This window comes from Scyliorhinus torazame, chromosome 4 (genome assembly GCF_047496885.1).
Source record: "Scyliorhinus torazame isolate Kashiwa2021f chromosome 4, sScyTor2.1, whole genome shotgun sequence".
Lineage (NCBI taxonomy): Eukaryota > Metazoa > Chordata > Chondrichthyes > Carcharhiniformes > Scyliorhinidae > Scyliorhinus > Scyliorhinus torazame.
Window position 1 is genome coordinate 217,388,782 of NC_092710.1, and position 19,704 is coordinate 217,408,485.

At 48.9% G+C, this 19,704-nt stretch overlaps 1 protein-coding gene across 1 annotated transcript in view; it reads right to left on the minus strand.

Annotated features, from left to right (window-relative positions):
* The window catches only part of clvs2 (clavesin 2), a 141,916-nt gene that overhangs the window by 35,270 nt on the left and 86,942 nt on the right, over positions 1-19,704 (minus strand). Inside the window, exon 3 of the mRNA XM_072499335.1 lies at positions 308-418. Within this exon, the coding sequence (XP_072355436.1) occupies positions 308-418 (111 nt within the window). The remainder of the gene's footprint in view (positions 1-307; positions 419-19,704) is intronic.

Sequence of the window (19,704 nt, forward strand, 5' to 3'; positions counted from 1 at the left end):
ATGATTATAATTGCACCATTGCAGTGAATAACTTGTTATGCTTCGGTGAAGAGAGAAAATTGCTAATTTGCAGGTCTACAGCAAAGATACTATTAATATAGAATGCTGATAACAGATTGGGTGTGGTTTCATGTCCTTTAAACATCAAGTTAGACTCAGTTTCGAGTCATACAGACGCGAAACGTTAAATCTCTTTCCCTCTGCACAGATGCTGCCAGACCTGCTGAGGTTTTCCTGCATTTTCTGTTTTTATCTCAGATTTCCAACATCCGCAGCATTTTAATTTTATTAAATATATTTGTCTTACCCTTTTTCTGGTCTTCTCTTTCAGGAAGGGCCTAATGACAGTATAAAGAGCATGAATGTACCAAGGCTGATTGACAAAATGAATTCCTCCGAAGCGAGAGGGAAAGCTGTCCTGTAATGAAAGGAATACACTTAGGAAGGAGTGACTCTTTCAACTGTCCCAAATTTATATTTAATTCCAATGAATTTAGTTTGTTTACCCCCTTCACACTATATGCAAGCAACATATGGGGGCCCCCTGCAGGGATCACAATGACGGAATTGCAAAGCTGTTGAATTCGAAGTGCAGCACTTTTTTAAATAGCATGTTTAGTTAGTCTCTCCATCAGAAACTGCGGCCTCAAATTACTCTTGAATGAAATATTGAAAATGAGGCCTGTTTTAATTGCAAAACGTGAAGAGCCCATAATTCGGTAATACGATGCTCCCAAAAATGGATGTCAGCTGTAATGAGAAATATCAGCCAATCACAATGCATCTCAAACAACAATTCTTTAACACTTCTCAAGCACCTAATAAGCCAATTATTTCTAAATCTCACAAACTGGAGTGAGCAATTATAGGAACAAATGGCTAATTGCCAGCAAAGAAAAGCATATTTCAATAACAAAGGACTCCAAGCTCTGTTGGATATTGAAATGAAGAATCAGCTTAACATATCTGGAGGGCAAAAGAGTGTCAGAAATAAATAGAAAATGCAGCAACAAATGCAGTTTGCAGATTAAACAACCCTGAGAGGAAAGGAGAAAAAATTTCCATTAAGTTTAGAGTTTGAAGGCAAATATTATTGTAAATGAGTAGTCCAGGACAATATGCACCCAAAAAGGGTTCTCTTGATGAGAAATGTTAACAAAGGTGTGGCAAGTAAGACAATTAAAGCATAGAAATAGCTGCTGGTGATGTCAGCAGTAAACACTGAACACATGTGTATGATAATCTTGTCATGGTATCATAACACGGGCATTAACCCATTTAAAATAAATTAGTTAATATTTGCTCGTAGGCCGATGTTCATATTTGTCCATTAATGTTATGAACTGTGATCGGAGCACGGGCCGGCTCGCTGACCAAGCCCCCCCCCTGCACAGCAGAACGCGGGCGGCAGCGGGGCACGGAACAACAACACGGAGCAGCGAAACGCGGGGCAGAAGGAGCGGCAGCCTGAGCCAAAGCGGGGTCCGAGCCAGCAACGAGGACCGACACCCCCCCGGCGGCAACCACCACGAGGCAGGCAGCGGCGGAACAAAGGGGGACTCCCGGCCCGATGACTATCTCTCTCTCTCTGGTTCCAGGGTGAGTGAGGAGGAAAAAAAAAGAAAATAAAGACTTAGAAAAAGAAAACTGTTAAAGGGACAGAACACTCCCTCTCTCCTTCCACGCTTCTCAAAAAAGAAAACCAAACTTACCTGAAAAGAGTCTCTTCAGAGGGCGGGGGGCGGGGGGGGGGGGGGGGGGGAGAAAAAGAGGGAAACAGGGGGGAGAAAAGGAATTTCAAAAAAGAGTGGGGGGGGGGGAATTTAAAAAAAAATGCCAGAAGGGAGCCAAAGCAGAGGGCGAAAGGGCACCAAGAGCAAACGGGGCAATACACGAGCCCACTCAGACGAGTTACGGCACACGAAGCGGCGGAATGGTAGCCTCGCCGCAACTAAAAGAACAAAAAGGGGGAGCTTTTTCCCCCTGGGCCAGAGGGGAACTGGAAGGCAGCTTTAGCCGAAGCGCTGAGGGAACACCAGCAGGAAAGCAAGGCAGGGACCAAAGCAGACATAGAGGCCGCGGTACAGACAGCAATGGCCAAGGCCCTGGCGGAGGTGCGGCTCGCCCTGGGCAGAGCAGAGAAGAACCGGGAAGCCCAGGAGGAGAAACTGGAAACCCAAAAGGTGACCATTAAGGAGCTGGAGCGGGCTGCGACTGACATGAGTGACCGGATCACGGCCCTGGAGAAGGAGGTGGCGAGACTGGGCACAACGCAAGGGAGCCTGAAGAGCAGGGTGCACGACCAGGAAAACCGCTCAAGAAGACAAAATGTCAGGATAGTGGGCCTACCAGAGGGGATCGAGGGTAGAAACCCCACGGCCTACGTGGCCGAGTTGCTGGGCAACTTAGTGGGAGGGAAACTTTCCCCAACCCACCAGAAATGGACAGAGAACACACTGCGGTCGGTGCGCCCGAAACCCAGGGCGGGGAAACACCTGAGGGCATTTATAGCTAAACTGCACCGGTACCAAGACAGGGAAACTATCCTGCGCTCGGCCAGGCAAAACAGAACCTGCAAATGGGAAGGACACTTCATTAGGGTGTACGAGGACATTGGGGCAGAACTCACCAGGAGACGGGCCAAATTCAACCGAGCAAAAGCAGCCCTTCACAGGAACAATGTGCGGTTTGCTATGCTGTACCCAGCGAAACTCTGGGTCACTTACCAAGAAAGAGAGTATTTCTTTACAGCCCCCGCCGACGCAAACAAATATATCGAAGAACACAGGCTGGAAAACCAACCGCGAGGGTAGAAACAGGGGGCCCCTGGTAAGGGGCAACAACACGCTGACGGGGAGGGGGGGGTGAGGCAACGCCACGCTGACGGGGAGGGGGGGGTGAGGCAACGCCAGGTCCCCCTGCCCCCACCCCCACCATGGCGAGCGCACCCTGAACAAAAAGCAAACCGCTACCCAACAAACTGACATAGGTGGGAAACCAGGCCCCAGCACAAGGGTATGAGAGTAGCGGAGAAGGGAGAGCAAACAGGGGGAGCGCAGGGTAGGGCGGGGAAAGAGTGGGCAAAAAAACACAGAGGCTGGGCAGGGGAGAAGTGAGACAGTAACTCTCTAGAGGGGGGTCGCCGCACGAGCAAGAAAGCTAGCACCGGGGACATGCAAAAAAGCAGGGCCGCAGCGCACCCCCAACGGGGGGACAGTGACAGGCAGAACCCCGGAGGGCAGGGGCGCGTCCACCAGGTGAAAATGGTTAATCCCACAGGAGCGAGGGGGCAGAAGCCCCCCACCAGGATAGCCACCTGGAACGTAAGCGGACTCAATGGCCCAGTGAAAAGATCCAGAGTCCTCAACCACCTAAGAAACATGAAGGCAGACATAATCTTCCTTCAAGAGACGCACCTGAGAGAGCAGGACCAACTGCGGGTAAGAAAGGGCTGGGTGGGACAGACCTACCATTCCTGTTACGGGATGAGGGCCGGGGGGTGGCAATAATGATCAGCAAATGGACGATGTTTAGGGCGACAAAGACGGTTACGGACCCAGGGGGACGGTACGTCATGGTTAGCGGGACCCTGGAAGGGGCACCGGTAGTACTAGTTAACGTGTATGCGCCCAACTGGGATGACCCGAGCTTCAAGAAGACCATGGCAGAAATCCGTGACATAGCGACGCATCGGCTAATCATGGGGGGGACTTCAACTGTGTACAGGACCCAACGACTGACAGATCGAACTCCAAGACGGGGAAAACCTCAGACATGGCAAGGGAACTCGGACACTTTATGAAACAGATGGGAGCGGTAGACCCCTGGAAGTTCACCCACCCATGGGTGAAGGAGTGTTCCTTCTTCTCCCCAGTACACAACGTATACACCAGAATTGACTTCTTTGTGGTGGGGAAAACGGTGCTTCCGGGAATAGATAAAGTGGAATACTCAGCAATTGTGATATCAGACCACGCTCCACGCTATATGGACGTGACGCTGGAAATGGGCAGGGCCCAACGCCCCACATGGAGGTTGGACGTTGCCCTACTAGCAGACAAGGCCTTCAATGAAAAGATATCTCGGGCCACAGCAGAATACACGGAGAACAATCAGAACGGGGAGGTCTCACCCTCCTCATTCTGGGAAGCGCTAAAAGCCGTACTAAGAGAGGAAATCATCACTTTCAAAGCGCAAAGAGATGGGGTGGAAAGGGCGGCTAGGCAGCAGCTGGTCGACTCCATACTGGAGGTAGACCATAAATACTCTGAGGCCCCGACCGTAGAGCTCCTGGCCGAGAGGAAATAGTTACAAAGGAACTTTGATCTGCTCTCCACCAGGAAAGCAGTGCTTCAACTCAGCCATGCACGTGGGACCCTTTACGAACACGGAGACAAAGCCAGCAGCCTGCTGGCACACCAGCTGAGAAAGCAGGCAGCCATCAGAGAAATTGCACAAATCAGGGATACCAGAGGCACATCACAAACAGAGCCAAAAAAGATCAACAAGGCATTCAGGGCCTTTTACCAAGAGCTGTACACCTGAGAGCCCCCAATAGGGGAGGCCGGGATGAAACGGTTCCTTGATGGACGGGACATACCAGTCGTGGGGAAGGGCAGAAAACGGGGCCTGGAAGCACCACTAGCACTGGGAGAGATCATGGACAGCATTAGCTCCATGCAGGCGGCAAAGGCACCGGGACCGGACGGATTCCCGGCAGACTTTTGCAAAAAATTCGCGACAGCACTGGCCCAGCACCTGCGGGAGATGTTCACAGATCCGTTAGCTAGGGGCACACTCCCACCCACGCTAGCACAGGTCTCAATCTCGCTGATACCTAAGAAAGATAAAGACCCAACGGAATGTGGGTCATACAGACCCATTTCACTGCTGAACGCAGATGCCAAAATACTGGCCAAGATTCTAGCCAAAAGGCTAGAAGACTGCGTGCCAGAGGTGGTCGCAGAAGACCAGACAGGCTTTGTCAAAGGTAGACAGCTTACCTCGAACATCAGGCGCCTGCTGAACGTGATAATGACCCCCTCCGCGGAGAGAACACCAGAGGTGATCGCCTCCCTAGATGCAGAAAAGGCCTTCGACAGAGTCGAATGAAAATATCTCATACAGGTACTGGAGTGGTTCGGGCTTGGAACAGGGTTCACCTCCTGAGTAAAGCTCCTATACAACGTTCCCATGGCGAGCGTACGGGCAAACAACACCAACTCCCGATACTTCCAGCTGCACAAGGGCACCAGACAAGGATGCCCACTGTCCCCGCTGCTGTTTGCCCTAGTGATCGAGCAACTGGCAATTGCGCTCAGAGCGGCAAAAAGCTGGAGGGGGATCCAAAGGGGTAGCAGAGAGCACAGAGTCTCACTCTATGCAATGACCTGCTCCTCTACATCTCGGACCCACAAAGCAGCATGGACGGAATCATCGCGCTCCTGAAAGAGTTTGGCGCCTACTCGCGCTACAAACTCAACATGAGCAAAAGCGAGATCTTCCCGGTACACCCACAAGTAGGGGGGGCAGCACTAACGGGACTGCCGTTTAAACAAGCCCGACTCAAATTCCGCTACCTGGGGATCCAAATAGCCCATGACTGGAAAGGGATCCACAAATGGAACCTCACCAGTCTGACGGAGGAAGTAAAAAAGGACCTGCAAAGATGGAACACACTTCCACTCTCCCTCACGGGGAGAGTGGAGAGTCCAAACAATCAAAATGAACGTGCTGCCCAGGTACCTCTTCCTATTCAGATCCATCCCGATCTACATCCCCAAGGCCTTTTTCAAAGCATTAGACCAACTAATCATGGCGTTCGTATGGGGGGGAAGAATGTTAGGATCACAAAGAAGGGCTTACAAAAAACAAAATCAAGGGGAGGGCTAGCCGTCCCAAACCTACAATTCTACCAGTGGGCGGCGACAGCCGAGCGAATAAGGGGATGGATTAAGGAGCCAGAAGCAGAGTGGGTGCGCGCGGAAGAGGCCTCCTGTAAGGGGACCTCCCTCTGGGCCCTCGCCACGGCGGCACTCCCATCCCCACCCAAAGAACACTCCAGCAGCCCGGTGGTGATAGCCACCCTCCAGTCCTGGAACCAGCTACAGCAGCAACTTGGCCTGACCAAAATGTCGGACATTGCTCCCATCTGTAACAACCATAGGTTCACACCAGCACTGACTGACGCCACCTTCAAAAGGTGGAGACAGGACGAGGGGGCACTGACAGTCAGAGACCTATACACGGACAGCAGGGTCGCGACACTGGACGAACTGACGGAGAAATTCCAGCTGGCCAGGGGGAACGAGCTAAGGTACCTGCAGCTCAGAAACCTCCTACGAAAGGAGACAAGGACTTACCCACAACCGCCACGACAGACATTACTGGAAAAGTTACTGGACGCAAGCATATTAGAGAGAGGAAACTGTAACGACATGTACGACCGACTGGTAGAAGGGGCCGACACCGTACTGGATGCAACAAGAATGAAATGGGAGGAGGACCTGGGGATTCAAATAGGTTGGGGACTCTGGAGCGAAGCACTGCATAGGGTCAACTCCACTTCCACTTGCGCAAGGCTCAGCCTGACGCAACTAAAAGTGGTACATGGAGCCCACTTAACAAGAACCCGTATGAGTAGGTTCTTTCCGGAGGTGGAGGATCGATGTGAACGGTGCCAAGGAGGCCTGGCCAACCATGCCCACATGGTCTGGTCTTGCCCCTGACTTGCGGGGTACGGGACAGCCTTCCTTGAGGCAATGTCCAAAGTGGTGGGGGTGAGGGTGGAGCCATGCCCGAAAGTGGCGGTCTTCGGGGTTTCAGACCAGCCAGATCTATTTCTGGGGAGGAGGGCAGACACCCTTGCCTTTGCCTCCCTGATCGCCCGACGTAGAATCCTGTTGGGCTGGCGGTCAGCAGCACCGCCCAAAGCTGTCCGACCTCTCGGAATCTCTCCAAACGGAGAAAATTAAATTTGCCATTCGAGGGTCAGACGACGGCTTCCACAGAACGTGGGAGCCATTCACCCAATTGTTCCGAGACCCGTTTGTGGCCAACAAACAAGCAGAAGAATAGCCAGGAACCAGGGGAAAGCAGCCAAAGCAGGAGAGGGGGAGATAGACCGGGAGAGGGGGGGGGGGGCGGGGGTGACAACTCAGTCTAAGAGGAAGGAAAGGTGAACCACAGGAGGGGGGGGGGGGGGGGGGGAGGAGGAAAGGAAAGGCGAACCGCAAGGGGAGGTGGGAAGAGACAGGGAACAATGGAGGAGAGCCAGGGAGGTAGCTGGGGGGGAGGGGGAGGGGGGGGGGGGGAGGCAGGGGAACGTTAACCAACCTGACATCCACAGGAACAGAGATAAAGGTGAATACAGGCGGAGGACGGGAGGGCCGGCTGAAGCGGTAGTGAGCACGAGAAGACAACGGCAGCGAAATCCGACCGGGAGAAGCGAGGGACAACACCGGCACCAGACCCATTCGAGGATTGCCCTCCGGAAGTGCCTCGCCGGCACAAACGGATGCCTACTTACATATATATAGATATATCATATCCTGTGTACATAACGGCAAAATATACTCTGTTCAAAAATCCAATTAAAAAAACATTTATTTTTTCAAAAAAATATTATGAACTGTAAGCGCCAACATTATTAAACATGTCATCATGGGAGAGTAAGTGTGAGAAGGAATTTCTTTGATTTACGTTGAGCACGATCTATCTGAATGGGAACAGACTCCCGAAGCGAGTGTGTTTAGCCGGATGTTTCCACGCGCTTGGAGCACCGAGAAACCCTTTGTTATTGAACACCTAGTCGGGGGTAGGGGGTTCAGTGGGAATGCCCCGACGAGGCTGCACTTAGTCCCGTTTTCTGCACTGAGGAGCTCTGCTCACTGGAACTCCACAGTGCAGAAGGAGATCGGGATGACATTTTTAAATGGAGTCCCGATCTCTCGACCCCTTAACGTGACCCCCAAGCCCCAACTCACCTATAAGAGGGTTATCAGGCCACCCCTCTGTACCCCTGTGTGGTAGTCTGTGTAGAGGTATTCCGGTACCTGGTAATGCTGGAACACCATTGGTAGATATTGTATGCTTCCTATTGGTCAAGCTGTATGGTAGCTCTGCCCTGCTACGCGGGGTATAAGAGCCCGTGCCGCCCCAGCAGCCTTCATTCTGTACCTGAGCTGCTGGGGGAAACATCTAGCTTATTAAAGCCTTCAGTTGGACTACAACCTCGCTTTAGTGGTCATTGATCGTGCATCACCCTGCAGGCTACCCCCAGGCCCAGCTGTGGTGTGGGAAAAATGCCTGCCTTTCACCCAACAGTGCCCCTTCAAGCTGGTAGTGCCCCCTGGGCACTTTGACAGTGTCAGACTGGCACACAGGTAGTACTGCCAGGGTGACAGTCTGGCATTGCCAAGGTGCCAGGGTGCCACACCTGGGTCATCCGATCCACTGGGAATGCTGTTCCATCCGGTTCTCGTTTATGGAGACGAGCATTGAACAGCGCTCTCCCGTGATCTCCAAGGCTAAGGGGTTAGATCCCAATGCCTTGGGTAGATCGTGGGAACACGTATTAGAGTGAGATTAGCTGTCTCACTTTATTATGCAGATTTGCCAAAAAGTGATCCGCCCACAATGGGATGTTTTACAATGTCTCGTGAGATTGTGTTAGATCTCGTGAGGAGTTAGATCTTGCAAGGCATTGCAAGCCGGGTAGTTGTGCCTGGGTTGTATTATTCATATCCTGGGTCACCATTAATCAGATATCAAATGCTAATTTGCAAGCACATTTGCTTTCATTCCTCCATTGGATTTCCTCTTCCTCCTCCAAACCAGGATAACAAGACATTATAACTTAGTTCTGATAAAGACTTACTCCCAAAATATGAATCTGTCCTTTCTCCATATGGGCCAGGATAACTAACGTCCATTTTAATTCAAATTTTTTTATCCCATGTTGAAAGAATCATGTCAATTATCTGTGATCAATTCGCAGCACAGCCAGGAGGATAAAAGAATGTGAGAAAGAGCGAGTCTGAGAGTGAAACCGGGAGATAAAAGAGTGTGAGAAAGAGCGAGTCTGAGAGTGGAACCGGGAGATAAAAGAATGTGAGAAAGTACGAGATTGAGAGCGGAGCCGTGGAAAAAAGTAAGCATGAGAAGAACATGAGTGAGAGCGGAGCCGGGAGGATAAAGGAGCATATGAAAGCAGCCAGACTGGAAGCGGAGTCTGGAGGATAACAGAGTGCAAAAAAGGCGCCAGACTGGGAGCGGAACCAGGGAGATAAAGGAGCAAGAAAGATCAAGACTGAGAACAGAGCTGGAGAGATAAAAAGAATAAAGAACAAAGAACAATACAGCACAGGAACAGGCCCTTCAGTCCTCCAAGCCAGCGCCGACTATGGTACCTGCCTAAACTAAAACCGTATGTACTTACGGAGTCCGTATCCTTCCATTCCCACCCTATTCATACATGACTTGACAATTTTGATATTCAATTGCCCCGACTGATGAAGGCCAACATGACGTATGCCTTCTTGACCACCTTATCCACATGCGTTGCCACTTTCAGTGATCGGTGGATATGCACCCCCAGATCTCGCTGCATGTCACTACTCGTGAGAGTTCTACCATTTATTGTATAATGCCACATGCATTTTACCTTCCAAAGTGCATTACCTCACACTTGTCTGGATTAAACTCCATTTGCCATTTCTCCGCCCAAGACTTCAACCAGTTTATATCATGCTTATCTTCTGACAACCCTCTTCACTATCCGCAATCCACCAATTTTTGCGTCATCTGCAAACTTACTAATCAGACCAGCTACATTTTCTTCCAAATCATTTATATACACCACGAACAACAAAGGCTCCAGAACTGATCCCTGTGGAACGCCGCTAGTCACAGCCCTCCATTCAGAAAAGCACCCTTCTACAGCTACCCTCTGTCTTCTGTGCCCACGCCAGTTATGTATTCAACTTGCCAGCTCTCCTCTGATCCCATGTGACTTCACCTTTTGTATCAGTCTACCATGAAGTACCTTGTCAAAGGCTTTACTGAGGTCCGTGTATACAACATCTACTACCTTTCCCTCATCTATCATCTTTGTCACTTCCTCGAAAAATTCAATCAAATTAGTGATGCACGACCTCCCCCTCACAAAACCATGCCGTCCATCACTAATAAGTCCATTTGTTTCCAAATGTGAGTAAATCCTATCTCTAAGAATCTTTTCCAATAATTTCCCTACTACTGACATAAGACTCGCCAGTTTATAATTTCCTGGGTTACTCCTGCTGCCCTTCTTAAACAAAGGAATAACATTGGCTACTCTCCAGTCCTCTGGAACTTCACCTGGAGCCAATGAGGATAGAAAGATTACTGTCAAGGCCCCAGCAATTTCCTCCCTTGCCTCCCTCAGTATTCTGTGGTAGAACCCATCAAGCCCTGGGGACTTATCTACTTTAATGCTTTTTAAGATGCCCAACACCTCCTCTTTATTGATATCAACATGACTCAGAGTATCTACACACTCTATCCTATACTCCACATCCACCGAGTCCTTCATTTTGATGAATACAGAGGCAAAGTATTCATTTAGTATCTCTCCCATTTCCTCTGGTTTTATACATAGATTCCCTCCAATATCCTTGAATGGACCAACCCATTCTCTGGCTATCTTCTTGCTGTTTACATATGTATAAAATGCCTTAGAAGTTTCCTTAATCCTGTTAGCCAATGACATTTCATGACCCCATTTGGCCTTCCTAACGCCTACCTTAAGTTCTATCCTACTTGCTTTGTATCACAAAGAACAAAGAAAAGTACAGCACAGGAACAGGCCCTTCGGCCCTCCAAGCCCGTGCCGACCATGCTGCCCGACTAAACTACAATCTTCTACACTTCCTGGGTCCGTATCATAGAACATAGAACATGACAGCACAGTACAGGCCCTTCGGCCCTCGATGTTGTGTCAACCTGTGAAACCACTCTGAAGCCCATCTACACTATTCCCTTATCGTCCATATGTCTGTCCAATGACAATTTGAATGCCCTTAGTGTTGGCGAATCCACTACTGTTGCAGGCAGGGCATACCACGCCCTTACTACTCTCTGAGTAAAGAACCTACCTCTGACATCTGTCTTATATCTATCTCCCCTCAATTTAAAGCTATGTCCCCTCGTGTGAGACATCACCATCCGAGGAAAAAGGCTCTCACTGTCCACCCTATCCAATCCTCTGATCATCTTGTATGCCTCAATTAAGTCACCTCTTAACCTTCTTCTCTCTAACGAAAACAGCATCAAGTCCCTCAGCCTTTCCTCATAAGATCTTCCCTCCATACCAGGCAACATTCTGGTAAATCTCCTCTGCACCCTTTCCAATGCTTCCACATCCTTCCTATAATACAGCGACCAGAATTGCACGCAATACTCCAAATGCGGCCGCACCAGAGTTTTGTACAGCTGCAACATGACCTCATGGCTCCGAAACTCAATCCCTCTACCAATAAAAGCTAACACACCGTACGCCATCTTAACAACCCTCTGAACCTGAGTGGCAACTTTCAGGGATCTATGTACATGGACACCGAGATCTCTCTGCTCATCCACACTGCCAAGAATCTTACCATTACGCAGTACTCTGTCTTCCTGTTATTCCTTCCAAAATGAATCACCTCACACTTTTCTGCATTCAACTCCATTTGCCACCTCTCGCAGCTCATCTATGTCCCTCTATAACTTGTAACATCCTTCCGCACTGTCCACAACGCCACCGACGTTAGTGTCATCTGCAAATTTACTCACTCTTCCTTCTACGCCCTCCTCCAGGTCATTTAAAAAAATGACAAACAGCAGTGGCCCCAAAACAGATCCTTGTGGCACACTGGACTCCAGTCTGAACACTTCACATCAACCACCACCCTTTGTCTTCTTCCAGCTAGCCAATTTCTGATCCAAACTGCTAAATATCCCTGAATCCCATGCTTCCGCATTTTCTGCAATAACCTACCGTGGGGAACCTTATCAAACGCTTTACTGAAATCCATATACACCACATCAACTGCTTTACCCTCATCCACCTGTTTGGTCACCTTCTCAAAGAACTCAATAAGGTTTGTGAGGCACGACCTACCCTTCACAAAACTGTGTTGACTATCTCTAATCAAATTATTCCTTTCCAGATGATTATACACCCTATCTCTTATAAACCTTTCCAAGATTTTGCCCACAACAGAAGTAAGGCTCACTGGTCTATAGTTACCGGGGTTGTCTCTACTCCCCTTCTTGAACAAGGGGACAACATTTGCTATCCTCCAGTCTTCTGGCACTATTCCTGTAGACAAAGATGACTTAAAGATCAAAGCCAAAGGCTCAGCTACCTCCTCCCTAGCTTCCCAGAGAATCCTAGGATAAATCCCATCTGGCCCAGGGGACTTATCTATTTTCACACTTTCCAGAATTGTTAACACCTCCTCCTTATGAACCTCAAGCCCTTCTAGTCGAGTAGCCTGAATCTCAGTATTCTCCTCGACAACATTGTCTTTTTCCTGTGTGAATACTGACGAAAAATATTCATTTTGCACCCCTCCTATCTCCTCGGACTCCAAGCACAACTTCCCACTACTGTCCTTGACTGGCCCTACTCTTACCCTAGTCATTCTTTTATTGCTGACATATCTATAGAAAGCTTTAGGGTTATCCTTGATCCTACCTGCCAAAGACTTCTCATGTCCCCTTGTAGCTCTTCTTAGCTCTCTCTTTAGGTCCTTCCTAGCTAACTTGTAACTCTCGAGCGTCCTAACTGAACCTTCATATCTCATTGTTACATCAGCCTCCTTCTTCCTCTTGACAAGTGTTTCGACTGCCTTAGTAAACCATGGTTCCCTTGCTCGACCACTTCCTCCCTGCCTGACAGGTACATACTTATCAAGGACACGCAGTAGCTGTTCCTTGAACAAGCTTCTCATTTCCATTGTGCCCATCCCCTGCAGTTTTCCTCTCCATCCGAAGCATCCTACGTCTTGCCTCATCGCATCATAATTGCCTTTCCCCCAGATATAACTCTTGCCCTGCGGTATATACCTATCCCTTTCCATCAATTGTGGTCACTATCACCAAAGTGCTCACATACCTCCAAATCTAACACCTGTCCTGGTTCATTACCCAGTACCAAATCCAATACGGCCTCGCCTCTCGTTGGCCGATCTACATACTGTGTCAGGAAACCAGCCTGCACACATTGGACAAAAACGGACCCATCTAAAGTACTCGAACTATAGCGTTTCCAGTCAATATTTGGAAAGTTAAAGTCCCTCTATTCCCATCCTATTCATGTATTTGTCAAGATGCCCCTTAAATGTCACTATCGTCCCTGCTTCCACCACCTCCTCCGGCAGCGAGTTCCAGGCACCCACTACCCTCTGTGTAAAAAACGTGCCTCGTACATCTACTCTAAACCTTGCCCCTCGCACCTTAAACCTATGCCCCCTCGTAATTGACCCCTCTACCCTGGGGAAAAGCCTCTGACTATCCATTCTTCAAGGGCTTCATCTGTCCTTAGCCTTTTAGACCTTACAAATGCTTCCTTTTTCTTTTTGACAAGGTTCATAATATCATAATATCATAAGACTATGAGAAAGAGCAAAAGAACAAAATTGAGAGCGGAGCCGGGAGACAAAAGGGGTGATAAAATATACATTAATGATTTGGATGATGGAATTGCATGCAATATCTCCAAATTGGCAAATGACACTAAGCTGGGTGGCAGTGTGTGCTGTGAGAAGGATGCAAAGAGGCTGCAGGGTGACTTGGACAGGCTGGCTAAGTGGGCAAATACAATATAATGTGGGTAAATATGAGGTTATCCACTTTGGTGGCAAAAACAAGAAGGCAGATTATTATCTAAATGGTGACAGTTTAGGAAAAGGGAAAATGCAATGAAACCTGGTGGAACAGTCACTGAAGGTTGGGATGCAGGTACAGCAGGTGATGAGGAAAGCTAATGGTATGGTGACCTTTATAGTGAGAGGATTTAAGTATAGGAGTAGGAATGCTTTGCTGCAGTTATATCTTGAGGCCACTCCTTGAGTATTGTGTGCAGTTTAGGTATCCTAGTTTGAGGAAGGACATTCTTGCTATTGAGGGTGTCCAGCGAAGGTTCACCAGACTAATTCCTAGGATGGCAGTACTGACACCTGAAGAAAGGCTGGATCGACTGGGCTTGTACTCACTGGAGTTTAGAAGAATGAGAGGGGATCTCATACAAACATATAAAATCCTGGTGTGACTGGACAGGCTAGATGCGGGAAGAATGTTCCCGATGTTGGGGATGACCAGAAGTAGGGGGTCACAGCCTAAAAGTAAGGGGTACGCCATTTAGGACTGAGATTAGGAAGAACTTCTTCGCTCATAGAGTTGTGAACATGTGGAATTCTCTACCACAGAAAGCTTTTGGGATTAGTTTGTTGGGTATATTCAAGAGGGATCTGCATATGGCCCTTGCGGCTGAAGGGATCAAGGGGTATGGAGAGAATGCAGGAGTGGGATACTGAATTTACATGATCAGCCATGATCATATAAAATGGTGGTGCAGGCTTGAAGGGCCGAATGGCCTACTCTTGCACCTATTTTCTATGTTTCTATATTTGTAAAAGAGCGCAAGAAAGAACGAGATTGAGAGCGAAGCCAGAGAGATGAAATAGCACGAGAAAAAAGCGAGACCGAGAGCGGAGCCAGGGAGATAAAAGAGCGTGAGAAAGAGCGAGACTGGGATCAGAGCCAGGGAGATAAATGATGCAAGAAAGAGGGTGTCTGAGAGCAGCGTGCAAGCTTGGAGTTTGGAGCCCCTGAGGTATATCAGAATTCAAAAGTGGAAGCAGCTGATTGGATGAGTATGGTTGGGTAAGTAATTATTACTTTTATCGCTTATAGTTTATACAATCTATATTTTGTTGTTTATAGTTTGTATGGGCTATATTCTGTAGTAAGGACAACCTGTGAAGAAGGGACTTAGAGTAATTGATATTATTTTATTTTAACTATCTTCCAAAAGGTTGAATGCAAAATGGTAAGTCATGGCAGGAGGGCTCAATACCAACTGTGCTTCTCCGGCACTATGTGGGAGCTGTTGACATTTCCAGTACTCGGGGTCAGCATTTATGCAGGAGGTGTCCCAAGCTGCAGCTCCTAGAAGCTCTGGTTTCAGACTGGAGCAATGTCTGGGGACACTGTGGAGCATCCGCCATTGCGGAGAGTATTGTGGATAGCACATATTGAGAAATGGTCATGCTGCAGGCTAAGACTCCACAGGCAGGAAGGGAATGGGTGACCACCAGCTAGAGCAAGAGGACGAGGCAGGCGGTGCAGGGATCTGCTGTGGCCTGCAAAACAGATATACCGTTTTTGAGACTGTTGGGGGACGACCTCTCAGTAGAAAGAAGCAACAGCCAAATGTGTTGCACCAAGGTTGATGTTGCTGCACAGGGAGGAGTAAAAATTATTGGAATGCAATAGTCATAAGGATTCAATTGTAAGGGGAATAGATAGGTGTTTTTGAGGTTGCAAATGAGACTCCAGAACGGTATGTTGACTCCCTGGTGCTCGGGCAAGGATGTTTTAGAGCAACTGCAAGACATTCTGGAAGGGGCAGGTCAACTGCCAGTGGTTGTGGTACACATTTGTACAAACGACATAGGTAAAAAAGGGATGAGGTCCGAAAAGCAGTATAGGGAGCCAGGAAGTAAGTTGAAAAGTATGACCTCAAAGGAAGTGATGTCAGGATTAAAACCAGTGCCACATGCTAGTCAGAGCAGAAATAGCAAGCTGTATCGAGTGAATGCATGGCTGAAGAGATGGTGTGAGGGGAAGAATTTCAGAATCTTGGATCTAGTTCTGGTGGAGGTGGGACCAGTTCAAACTGGAATGGTTACAGCTGGACAGGACGGGGACTGATGTCCTAGGGGGAGTATTTGTTAGTGTGGTTGGGGAGTGTTTAACCTAAAATTGCAGGGGGCGGGGGGGGGGGGGGGTGGGGGGGGGGGGGGGGGGCCTGGGAACCTATGCAAGACGACAAGGGAGGGGGAACCACAGACAAGAACAAAAGACAGAAAAAGGAATAAGAAAAGTAATCAAAGCAATCTAGGTCAGAATCAAACTGGGCCACAGTGAAAAATTATGGGAATGGAATGAGGAAAGTTAAAAAGATAACCCTTACGGTTTTGTTCCTTAATGCGTGGAGCATTCAAGATAAAGTTTTTGAAAAAAAATTTAAACTGCCCAATTCATTTTTTCCAATTAAGGGGCAATTTGGAGTGGCCAATCCACCTACCCTGCACATCTTTGGTTTGTCGGAGTCAAATCCACGCAAACACGGGGCGAATGTGCAAACTCCACAGGGACAGTGACCCAGAGCTGGGATCGAATCTGGGACCTCAGTGCAGCAGTGCTAACCACTGCGCCACCATGCTGCCCCGCATTCAAGATAAAGTTGATGAATTAATCGTGCAAATAGATGTAAACGGGTATGATATTGTCGGGATTGCGGAGCCCTTGGGCGCGATTCTCCGACCCCCCGCCGGGTCGGAGAATCGCTGGGGCTGGCGTGCATCCCGCCCCCGCCGTGACCCGAAATCTCCGCCACCAGAGATTTGGCGGGGGCGGGAATCGCGCCGCGCCGGTCGGCGGGGGCGGGAATCGCGCCGTGCCGGTCGACGGGTCCACCCCCGGCGATTCTCTGGCCCGCGATGGGTCGAAGTCACGCCGCTGTCAACCCTCTCCCTCCGGCGTGGATTAAATCACCTTTTGAACGGCGGGACAAGGCGCTGTGGGCGGGCTCCGGTGTCCTGGGGGGGGGGGGGGGCGCGCGGGGCGATCTGCCCCCGGGGAGTGCCCTCACGGTGGCCTGGCCCGTGATCGGGGCCCACCGATCCGCGGGCGGGCCTGTGCCACGATGGCACTCTTTTTCTTCCGCCTTCGCCATGGTCTTCACTATGGCGGAAGCGGAAGAGACCCCCTCCCCTGCGCATGCGTGGGGATGACGTCAGGAGCCGCTGACTCTCCCGCGCATGCGTCACCCGGCGAAGACCTTTCGGCGCCAGCTGGCATGGCGCCAAAGGCCTTTCCCGCCAGCCGGCGGAGCGGAAACCACTCCGGCGCGGGCCTAGCCCCTCAAGGTGACAGCTTGGCCCCTAAAGGTGTAGAGACTTCCGCAAATTTGGGGCGGCCCGACGCCGGAGTGGTTCCCACCACTCCATTACGCTGGAACCCCCCCCGCCCCGCCAGGTAGGGGAGAATCCCGCCCATGGTTCCAGGGTGACCAGGGATGGGAATTGAACATCTAGGAATATTCAATGTTTAGGCGGGACAGTCAAAAAGGAAAAGACGGTGGGGTTGCATTGCTGGTTAAAGAGAAAATTAATGCAATAGTGAGGAAGGACATTAGTTCTGACAATGTGGAATCTGTATGGGTACAGCTGAGTCACACTAAGGGGAAAGAAACATTAATGGGGTTGTACTTAGACCCCCAAACTGTAGTGGTGATGTGGGGGATGACATTAAATTGGAAATTATCAATAAAAGAACATTTGTAATTCTGGGTGACATTAATGGGCATATAGATTGGACAAACCAATTTAGTAACAATACCATAGAGGAGGAACTCCTAGAGTGTTTACAGGATGGTTTTCTGGACCAATATATTGAGGAACCAACTAAGAAATAGCCATCATAGACTGGGTATTGTGCAATGAGAAGTGAATAATTGACAAACTAGTTGTACAAGACCCCTTGGAGATGAGCGACCATAATATGATGGAATTTTTCATCAAGACGGAGAGTGCCATAGTTGATTCTGAGACTAGGGTCCTGAATCTAAATAAAGGAAACTACGATGCTATGTGGCATAAGTTGGCTATGATGGTGGATAGGCAATAGCAAACATTCAAAGAGCACATGGGTGAACTGCAACAATTGTCCATTCCTTGCAAAATTAAAACGGGAAGGGTGGCACTATGGCACAGTGGTTAGCACTGCTGCCTCACAGCATCAAGGACTTGGGTTCAATTCCGGATTTGGGTGACTGTGTGGAGTTGCCCCATCTCTGCCTGGGTTTCCTCCGGGTGCTCCGGTTTCCTCCCGCAAAGGTGAATTGGACATGATCAATTGCCCCTTAGTGTCCAGGGCTGTGTAGGTTAGGTTCTGGGATAGGGCGGAGTACTCTTTCAGACTCGATGGGCTGAACGGCCTCCTTCTGCACTTTAGGAATTGTATGATTCAAACCATGGCTTACAAGGGAAATTAGATATAGTATTAGATCCAAGAAAGAGTCATACCGTAGGCCAGAAAAAATTGCAGACCTGAGGATTGTGATCAGTTTAGAATTCAGCAATGGAGGATCAAGTGATTGATTAAGAAGGGGAAAATAGAATGTGAAAGCAAGCTTGAGGGGACATAAAAACGTTTTGCAAAAACTTGTACCGGTATATGAAGAGGAAATGATTGGTGAAGACAAATACAGTCAGAAACAGGAATTTATCACAAGGAACAAAGAAATTGATGACCAACTAAATACATTCTTTGGTTCCATCTTCAAAAAGATACACAATGTATCTACATAGACACGGACATCAGGTGAAGCATACAGGAGTGTAGTACTACTCAGAGAAGATGTGTGGAAAGATCAGTTCAGTCCGTAAGAGAATCAGTCAGGAGTCTGGTAACAGCAGGAAAGAAGCTGTTTTTGAATCAGTTAGGCATGTTCTCAGACTTTTCTATCTCCTACCCAATGGAAGAGGTTGGAAGGGAGAATAACCTGGGTGAGGGTGGTCTTTGATTATGCTGCCCGCTTTCCCAAGGCAAGTGGGAGGTGAAGACAGAGTCAATTGATGGGAGGTTGGTTCGCTTGATGGACTGGGCTGTGTTCCCGACTCTCTGTAGTTACTTACGGTCTTGGGCAGAGCAGTTGCCATACCAGGCTGTGATGCAGCCAGATAGAATGCTTTCCATGGTGCATCTGTAATAATTGGCGAGAATCAATGTGGACATGCCACAGAATCCGATTTATGAAAGGGAAATCATTCTTGACAAATCTACTAGAATTCTTTGAGTATGCAACTAGCAGAGGTGACGAGGAGGAGCCGATGGATGTGGTTTATTTGAGATTTCAGTAGTTTTTCGACAAAGTCCCACAGAGGAGATTAGTGTGTAAATTTAAAGCTCATGGGATTTGGGTAGTGTATTGAGATGGATAGAGAACTGGTTGGCAAACAGGAAACAAAGGGTCGGAATAAACGTGTCTTTTTAAAAATGGCAGGCTGTGGCTGGTGGGGTACCGCAGGGATCGTTGTTAGGACTCCAGATATTCACAATATACATTATTGATTTAGATGAGAAAACAAAGTGCAAAATCTCCAAATTTACAGATGATATGGTGACATAGTGGCACTGTTGTTAGCACTGCTGCCTCACAACGCCAGGGACCCAAGTTCGATTCTGGCCTAGGGTGACTGTGTGGAGTTTGCACATTCTCCTCATGTCTCCGTGGGTTTCCTCTGGGTGCTCCCATTACCTCCCACAGTCCAAAGATATGCAGATTAGGCGGATTGGCCATGATCAATGTGCGGGGTTACAGGGATAGGGTGGGGGAGTAGACTAGGCAGAGTGCTCAAGGAAGGTCGGTGCAGACTTGATGGGCCGAAT